The sequence below is a fragment of the Calypte anna genome, chromosome Z (assembly GCF_003957555.1).
Source record: "Calypte anna isolate BGI_N300 chromosome Z, bCalAnn1_v1.p, whole genome shotgun sequence".
Lineage (NCBI taxonomy): Eukaryota > Metazoa > Chordata > Aves > Apodiformes > Trochilidae > Calypte > Calypte anna.
Genome location: NC_044274.1, coordinates 33,961,826 through 33,971,175, shown reverse-complemented (window position 1 = coordinate 33,971,175; position 9,350 = coordinate 33,961,826). Strand labels below are relative to the sequence as shown.

General features: G+C 48.1%; 1 protein-coding gene across 1 annotated transcript; it reads right to left on the bottom strand.

The window, feature by feature from the left end:
* Window positions 1-2,632: 2,632 nt before the first annotated feature.
* Window positions 2,633-6,109, bottom strand: GAS1 (growth arrest specific 1). Its single transcript, XM_030467504.1, has one exon. It carries the CDS (start codon window positions 5,094-5,096, stop codon window positions 4,128-4,130), a length of 969 nt encoding a protein of 322 aa, XP_030323364.1. The 5' UTR covers window positions 5,097-6,109; the 3' UTR covers window positions 2,633-4,127.
* Window positions 6,110-9,350: the final 3,241 nt, after the last annotated feature.

The following is a 9,350-nucleotide window of genomic DNA, read 5'->3' as shown; positions in this document are numbered from 1 at the left end:
TGCTGACCTGCCGTAGATAGCCACTATAGATGCATCCTTGCAGTGAGAGATCTCAGATGCTAAGAGCTCTTAGGAGGAGTGGAGATTGTAACTAAAAGCCATCATGTTTTCCAATGTGACCATGAAAGCCCTTGTCAAGCCTGAGCTTTGCCTTCCCTCACTGTAAGACTTCATTTCATAACAATTTTGCAAGTTACATATGCCTGCCTGTATGCACTGGTGTATATTGTTAAAAATAAACAGAGACCTTATGTTATGTCCATTGTGATTGCATACAAAAGCTTTGCTGTGTGCTTCAGTGATCAGTGAAGCTTGAATCTCCCTCTATTTACTGTATGGTCACTGTCAGTTCAATGAACTGCCTCCTTGTTCTCCACCATTGTCCCACAGTCCCTTAAACATTTGTCACTGAAGTGCCTCTAAAGACAAATAAACTGTCACCAAGAATTCAAACCTGGCAGCCGGGAATAAAAAGGGAGCAGAACCTGCTGGATTATTTTACATGAAATTGTGGAGACTTCCTTCTGCCCCTGGAAGAGACTGGTTGGACAGGACCTTGACAAGGAGAACTTTCAAATATCCAGATAGACGAGAGAACTTCCTTTCCCATGGCAAATCTTCAGGGTATGTGACGTCTTCTCCTCATTTAAAGTTGTCCTTGCTACATCTCTTGACATTACAATAATTTACTTTTGTCTGAAAATCAAGCAAAAGAAATAGGAATTTGATGGACATCAACATCTGCACGAGCTTTGTTGTCTGGGACACATACCAATGCAGGAAGCCATTTCTCCTAGACACGGTGCTCACTCAAACCCAACAAAACCCAGTTATCTCCTTATGGTGAAGACCTCACAGGACAGAACTAGTTGAGCTGTAATTACTGTACAGTTACTTGAATTAAAACAATTCACCTTCTGTGGGGAAGGAATCATATAGGTGAGTCCTCCCTGCCTAATGGTGCTCAGTGTTTATTTATTCCAGGCAGATACTTTTGACAGGAGCCTGTACAATAAAGTCTTGAGCTTTTTGGTAGCACTTAATTATCAGTCGTTTTCTAGTGCTAATGTCTTTACTGCTATAAAAGCTTGAAGCTGGGACTTAATATTTCATCTTCAACGAGTTAAATAGTCCTTGTGGGCACTAAACTGTTGACAAACTGAAGTATGTTTCTGAGCATCTCCTGAAAAAACAGACAAAATATTTAAGATCACCCCTACGCAACTGTGAACCCAGCACTTCTGTGAACCCAGCAAGCTATTTACAAGTTTCACCCAGCTACTCTGTCTTCTTACTGAAGAAACATTTCCAGCTTTAACAATAAGCTTATTCAACCATTCAGCTGACTTTAGAAACAAATTTATGATCATAGATGCACATGATACTCTTACACTTGTTTGGTATCACAACTATTTTGAGTTTGGTTTATGTGTGTGCACACTGTGCCTGTGCGTATTTATTGCTGGGCAGCCTAATCAAATTCACCCCCTAAAGAAATAAGAAAATAATCTGTCATTGAAATAACTAATCCAGACAGCAATTTCTGATTTTACTGATTTATGGAACAGACGGATGTGATTTTGCACTCTGTTGAGATCCTGTAAAATTAAAAAGACACTATCTCACTAATCTGTCACCCCCTTAGTCAAGGTTTATTTATGGTAGCTTTTAAACTTCTGACTCGCCTTCCAATCACAACATTTAAAACGAAAGCTTTAAATAAACACCATGAATAGAAGATAAATAAACTTCCCCATCCCCGCCCCCCCCCCCTTTTTTTTTTCTGTGAGTGCCTAGTATGATGCAGTCCAAGCTTAAATCCCTTGAGGACTGAGCTCTCTCTTTTGTGTTAATGTTTAAAAGATTTTCCAATTCTGGAGTTTATTCCTTCTGCAAACATTTCTATTTACAAGGTCAAGTGTACCAGCACTCGACAGAGCTTAAGAGTGTAATTATTTATCTAAGGGCGTTTGAGTGTAGATCAGAAGCTCTGGCAGCAAACCAGGCTTCAGCACTATGCAAAGCAACTCCTAAGAACAATATTACAGCATCTCGTAATTGCTGATCCCTCCAGTCTGTTTACTTTTGCATTCTTCGTTGTGGGAGAAGGCAGGCTGAATGGCAAACTTTCATGTGTTTTGTTGCAGCCCCCTTGATGCGCAAGCCACCGCTTGAGCAGAGCTTTGTTGAAAATGCTCGCCACCTCTGTGTGATGCATTTGTCACCATTTACTTGTTTGCACGCCTAGGAGCAATTCTAAGAGTGTCAGCGAGAGCAACATGCCCCCACTTCACGAAGAAAGCGGAGCACACTAGTAATTCCACATACATACAGGAGCAGTGTCCCTGAATTGCTTTACTCTCTTCTGGCACTAGCAAGTTACCATGCCAACACATTATAAAATCAACCACTCTTTTAAAGTAGTACTTTCAAAGCTGTATTTACTTCTTGCATGTAATTATTCATTAAAGTAAGAATAGCAGTAATTTACATCTATGTAAAGTATTACAGGCAGACAGATTTTTTTGTTTGTTGATTGTTTTTGGTTTGTTATTCTGTGGTTCACTCCCTCCCCTCCTCCAACCTCGGGTGCCGAGAGTTCGTGTCCCTGGAAAACATTTCACTACATCCATTATTTAAAGCTCTTTACTAATTTCCAAGTTTACAAAATACAAAAATCCATACATATTTAAAACACAGGCCTTTTTTTATGCCTCAAATAAAAAAGAACAATGCTTAAGGCAGCTCAGAAATGCATTTATACAATTCTACAACGTTCATAGTCTCTCCAAATAAGAAAGTTAACTTCCAATCTATAAAATACACTGTACATTTGATGTTATAGAAAATACTTCACTGAATCATTGTTGCTGGTATCCCTTTACACATAAAATGAAATCTGTACCTTTCCAGAGAAGAATAGCAAATGCAATTATCTGGCAAACAGGATGTGGATTTAAACTTTTATTATTTTTTTTAAATAAATTATCCCCAAAGCATACAATTTATAAAATTCTATATACAAAGAAGAACGACTGGTAACAAATCCCAGTTTTAAATACATTTTTAAAAAATAAGATTTACCAGAGGTCAGCACCCTGATATCATGAGAGGCAATATAACTTTTCAGGATATTTGTACATACATGTTATCGAGTTTAAAAGTGTCTTTAAAGATGGCAGTGCAGAGCTCTTTTAAAAGTTGCATTGTTAAGTATAGCCAACAAGTCTGAAAAAAAAATCTTTTTGCTTTGTTTTTATGTCGCTAAGTTAAAGAGAAGGCTGTTGGCACGCTTTTGTTATACGGACGATGTGTGCGCAAGAGGGAGTGCTGTAAACCACAGAATTTATTCAGTCTGCTATTTCCTTGGACTTAATTAAGGGCAGATGCATTGTAAACCCCTTTCGGGCACCACTGCATCAAGAAGAGCAAGACTTGCCGACCGATAATCGTTGCTGACTAACCGGGACGGCAAGAGCTTTGGCAGCAAGTTTGGATAGCTCACCTCTTTCTAACCTTCATGTCAAAACGCTTTATTTAAAAAATATCCCCTACCAGCACGCCATTACTGCTGGTTTCTCCCGGGAGGCGGCCGGCGGGCAAGGGGGAGCCCGCCGCAGCCCCAACAGTCGCTGGTATCCCGCCCGCTCGCTGCTGACACGAAGGCAGGGAGGCAGCAATTGCATAGTGCATACTCGAGACCCACACCCGGAAAATAAGCGGACGGCGGCCGCCCCGCTCCGTCCCGGCGGCGGTACCGCCAGCCGAGGGCTGCCGGAGAGGACAGGTCAGGCCAGGCCCGGCCGGGCAGTGCGGGCAGCAGCGGAGGCAAAGGGAGGATCGCCGCCTTCGGGGAGGCCCGGGAGAGGCGGTGAGGGGTGGCTGGGGATGGGGATTGGGGGGAGAGGGGGGAGGGAGTGCGTCCGGGATAACGGTCGGAGGAGGAACAAGCCGAGCGGCAAAAGCCGCGGGACGCCAAAAAGGGCCCGGCGGCCGGGCCCCTGCCGCCGCGGGAGGGCCGCCGCCAAGAGGCCAGCAGCGGCCCGGGGCCAAGGCCTGGGCTGGTGAGGAAAGGGGAGAAAAGGAGAAAGGAGGGGGAGGGGAACGGGGGGAAAGAAACGCTAGAGCTACGGCAGCAGCGGCAGCAAGATGGAGGCCAGCAGAACCCAGGCCGGCGCGGCGGTCCGGCGGGCGCTATCCTTTTGCACGGGGAAGCCGGGCTCGGAGCCCGCATTGTCCTCCGCGTCGTCCCTCCCCTTCTGGCTCGGCTCCTCATCGTAATCCTCGTCGTAGTATTCCTCCAGGCCGCCGTCCGAGCCGCCGCTGCTGCCGGCGCCGTTGCCGCCCATGTCGGCTCCGAAGCAAAGGCGGGCCATGTTCTCCTTGACCGACTCGCAGATGGGTCGCTCTAGCCCGTCGCAGACGCAGTCGTTGAGCAGCACGGCCTTGGGCACGGCCAGCATGTCCTCAATAACGGTGCGGCACTCCGGCGTGCAGCGCAGCCCGTTGAAGAGCTTCCCGCAGTAGGTCATGTACCGGCTGAGCGCCAGGCTGCAGCGGCTGTCCCAGTCGCAGCGCCGGCGCGCCTCCGTGCAGCCCATGACGCCGGGGCCGGGGCCAGAGCCGCCGGGCCCGCCAGCAGCCGGGCTGTTGGTGCGGGGCAGGCAAGGCTCGATGGCGCGCTTGGTGGCGCGGCAGTTCTCGTCCTGCGCGCAGTCGCAGTCCTCCAGCGCCGGGCCGCGCCGGGTGTGGTTGAGCTGGATGAGGGCCGCGATGCAGTGGCTGGGGCATCGCCGCCTGGAGGAGACGGCGAGGCCTGCAGCGGCCGCCGGCCCGTCCCCGCCGCCTGCCGCCGGCGGCTGCTGCAGGAGCACCGGGGCGCACGCTTCGACGTACTGGTTGTAAGCGTAGCTGCAGTCGGACTCCCCCTGGCATGCCAGCACCGCCTGCCAGCAGATCAGACGCCGGCCCTGCACCAGCGACCCCCGCGACGGCCACACGGCGCCCAGCGCCGCCGCCAGACATAGCCAGGCGGCCGGCCGCGGCCACCGGCCGCCGCCGCCGCCTTCGTGCCGAGCGGGCGAGCGGGCCACCATCGCGGGCGGCGGCGGCAGCTGCTGCCGCGGGCGAGGGGGGGAGAGGCGCCGGTAGCTGACGATGAAGAGGAGAAGAAGGAGGTGCCGTCCGTGGAAAAGTTTGCAAAACTCCTGCCGGCCCTGTGCATGAGGTCTCCTCGCATCAATCCATCTCTGCCGGCTCCGGATCCCTCCAGCCCTCGGGAGCCGAAACCGGCAGGGCCGCGGAACGAAGCAGGCGCCCGGGGCCGTCCCCTGCCCACACCCGCTGTTCCCGGCCTGGCGAGGCGGCGGCGGCGCCCGGAGAACTGGGGTGAATCAGTGCAAACGGGGGCTCGGAGGAGAGCGGCTCCGGAGTGCGCTCGGGAACTTGTAGGCTGCGCCGGGAGAGCTCATGGTGCCGTCCTGCTCCTCATGCAGTTCCGTTTTTTTTTTTTTTTTCTTTTTTTTTTGGACAAAATAAATTCCCAGCTGCTGCTGCCTCCTCGGGAGCTTTTAACTCTCCGTTCGCAGCATCTCTGCACATGCCAGCCGCTCCGATCCTATTCACAGTCCTGGCTCCGCGTACTCCCTCTCGGTACGGGTTGCACTTTCGGGTGGCGGGGGGAAGAAACGTGTCTCCCCGCTAGCAAGAAGATAGCACAAGGGAAGGAGAAGAGGCAGGCTTCAGCGTCTCTTTCTCGCGGGGCGACTGATGCTGCTTGTTGTCAACAAGCCCTGCAAGCTGCTCTGCGGATCCGTCTGTGGATCTTTTTTTCTTTGCAAGGCTTTAAATACAAAAGTGTCCTCCGAGCAGCAGCAACGTGCTCTGATTAGGCCTCATTATGCATGCATGGAAAAGCAAACAAACAAAAAAAATTAGCAACGCTTCTTCTTTTAGACATCCCCCCAGCCTGCGCACTCTCGCTCTCTTTCTCCTTTTCTCCACTTTTTTCTCCCTTCGCTCGGCCCCTTTCCCCTGACTCGCCACTTGCCATTGGTCCACCCTGTTGTTGAAACTTTTTTTTCCCTCCTCTCTTTACGATCTGCTGGAGGGAGGGAAGGAGGGAGGGGGGCTGGAGGGCAGTTCACATTCAAAGCTTGAAAGGAAAGGCTTAAGGAGAGTGACAGCCCCCCGAGGAGCCCCTCCTCCCGTTAAGGCGGCGCGGCGGCGGCGGGGATGGGCGCTATGGGGCGCCGGCGGGGTCCCCGGCAGCACCGTGTCGCCGCCGATGTAAAAGAGCGAGCGGCGTAGGTTCGTGTGCCTGCTGCTTGGGCAGCCGTGAGAGCTCGTACTGCTCCGTACGTCAAGGAAAAAAAAAAGGCCGTCAGCCTTACTCGTGTGTATACTCAAAATTGCCACCGATACAAGAGAGGCCAGAACTGTTTCTCTAAAATTAGGGAGGATCATGCTCAAAATGGGATCGACTTTGTTCTTACTGAAGTCTAGAATGGTTTTAGTGTCTTAGTACACTCAGGGGAGCAAAGCTAACTCTTGGTGGTGTACTGCGACCATGTGAGTACTGCTTCGCTATGCCTTCAGCATTGCAACTTTCCACTTTCCGCACCCCCCGCTGATTTTGAACTCATTCAGCTCAGATTCTCGCCAGGGTTTTGGTTTTTTTGATAACCGGTTTTAGACACTGACCTACGAGGATAGTAGATCTCAGTATAATTCTTTGATACTTCATTAAGATCTGCCAACCAGTAAAAAGTTGTTAAAAATCTGTTAGCTAAGAGGATGAAATGTGTTTTCACTGAAATCAAAGTACCTTGTTGACGTCCTTTCGTCCCTTTAATACTCTCCCTTCGCTTTATTTTTTTTTTCTTTTAAGGAAGCAGACGCAAAAATATAAATAGTAAAGCACAACGAAAGGAGCGTAATAAAATAAGCAGTTGTCCATCTAGCCCCGTTGCCTTTCATTTCGGTGCTACCTTAATTCCAGAGCAACATCGTCTCCAACCACAAGGGGCATCGGTATCTGCTGCCTGTCAAAACTGGCGCTTTTTTTCAGCCTGAGACTATCAACTCCATCTGTCACAAAAACTAGGACTAAATACGTTTTGCAGAAAGTCGGGGATCTTAGGATCCCCGTGTGGACAATGCGGTGTGGACGGATGTCTGTCTGAAAGTGCGTGAAAGGTGGAACGGTGGTGTGGTGTAGCTGCGAGTCAGTGACGATTGGTGTGTCCAGAAGCATTCTCAAGGTTTTGTTCCATTGTTATCAGTTTTACATGCTCCTTCCATGTTTTACATTTTGTGGTGCAAAAATTTGAATTTTCAAATCCCTGAAAACTGCATTCAAGTAACCCTGCCCTCACCAAGTTTGGAGCTTTTTCTTTTAATTATTATTTAGTAGGGTTATTTAAAATGTCAGATGCCATTCGGGCAGAGTGTGGTAAATGCTTTCATGCATTACTTCACAACCCTATTCACTGATGACAACATTGCTGGTAGAAGTCAGCTAATGTGGGTGGGTAAATTGGAGGTGCTGTACCTAACAGGTGCTGTACAAAGTGCTGTGGCACTGCCTGCTGGCTGAGGAAAGTGGCCCACGTTGGTGCAGCTAGAGAGAAGGGGGCCTGGGTACCGATCGCGGTGTCGCAGGGATAGAAATTCTGAGGGATGGGATTGCAGTGGGACAGAATCGTGCCTTGCTGGTGAGACAGGAGCCTCCTGAGCATCCCCAGCAGAGGAGAGCCAGAACGGATGGCAATCTGTCCCTGTGGAACTACCTTCTGCGGACAGCCTGGGGATGAGCTCTGCCCAGTTCCAGCTCCTGCCTTGAACTGCAAAATCCTTTCAGTTTGGCTGTCCTTCGTTCCTGGGGTAGAAAGCAAGCTGTTTACTTTGCGAGGAGCGGCAGCGGCTGAACTTCGGGCCTCCCAGGAGGGGGAGTAGAGGAGCCTTCACTGCCGGCTTTGCATCCCCGCGTGGCTGGGAAGAGGCTGCCACGATCCTGCCTTAGCAACAGGAGGGTCAGTGCGTGGTCCCCTGGTGCTGACAGGTTTCCCTGGCTGGGTTCAGCGTTTGTTGTACCTGCTGGTCTGAAAGGCAGGGCATGGCATGAAGTATGGCATCACTTGTAGTCAGAGCTTTTTGTATATACTTTTAAGTTAAAGAAATGCAAGTTTCATACATAATAATGGAAATGTTGACTTTGAAGTTTGTAATTTGGAATTATCTTTGGTATCATTAATGACAAAAATCATAACAGAAAGCAGCTGGGCTCTTCACTCTCCACACCTTTTAGCTATGGTATGGCTAACAGATAAGGTCATCTTCATCTAGGATGATGTGCTCCGTATCAATAAATTAACTTGTTAAAATGGTATGAAACATACTAGTATGTCTTTATTTAACGAGTATTTGTATTCTGTCCATATTTGTAATTGCCATTTTGGATAAGGTGTTTGGGACTCATGATGCTCTATGGGAGCAAGGAAATCTTTTCCTGTGTGGAACTAAACCTAGGGAAGTAACTGTGGCCTCTCTTCTTTGGTGCAGATTTTTTAACAACATAAATGTTATTGTCAAGTTCAGCTTTACAGTTTTCATAGCAGCTTTAAAAGTAGTGAGGAAGGCAACTCCTGCTCCTTTTCACCAAGCTCCATATAGGAAAATATATCCCACGACAGGACTTTAATATAAGGTCTCCTAGTATTCTGAATTCCCACATTTGCTACATTTTCAGTTTGCCACACTTTCTTGTCTTAACAGTTAATTTTGTTCTTTACACCAGTTTTCCAAACTGTTACAGAGTAGCAGTCTTATGTCACTACGGGTCATTTTGGCAGACAGGAAAGCCAACACATGTCTGATATTGATTTATTGAAAAGACGACTTAGAATCTTTTTGTTTTAATCCTGATGTCTCTTCCCCCTTTTTGTTCCCAGAATCTCCTTTCTAACTCAGATTATCTTTAATTCTTTCCCTGGCCAATTTTATATGGCCAGTGTTTAGAAAATAAGAAAATCAGACACAAAAGCAGTTGACCTTAAAATATAGCTTTTCACATTCAGGTGTAATTAAAAATACATGGCCTATATTTGTGGTTAATTCCTCTCAAATGGTTTCTAAGCATATTTCTTTTATTGGATTAGATTGCTTTTTCTACATTTCAAGAACTTTAAAACTACTATTAAAATGTCTTTCAGGAGTCCTGTGAATTAATTAGCTGATAAAATACAAGTTTGTGAATTCAGTAATTAATCTGTGCTTAGTGGAGATGCACAGTTCCACATACATAGGACAAAGCCCTTTTTCTTCTTGTAGAAGAGATTAAATTATCTACT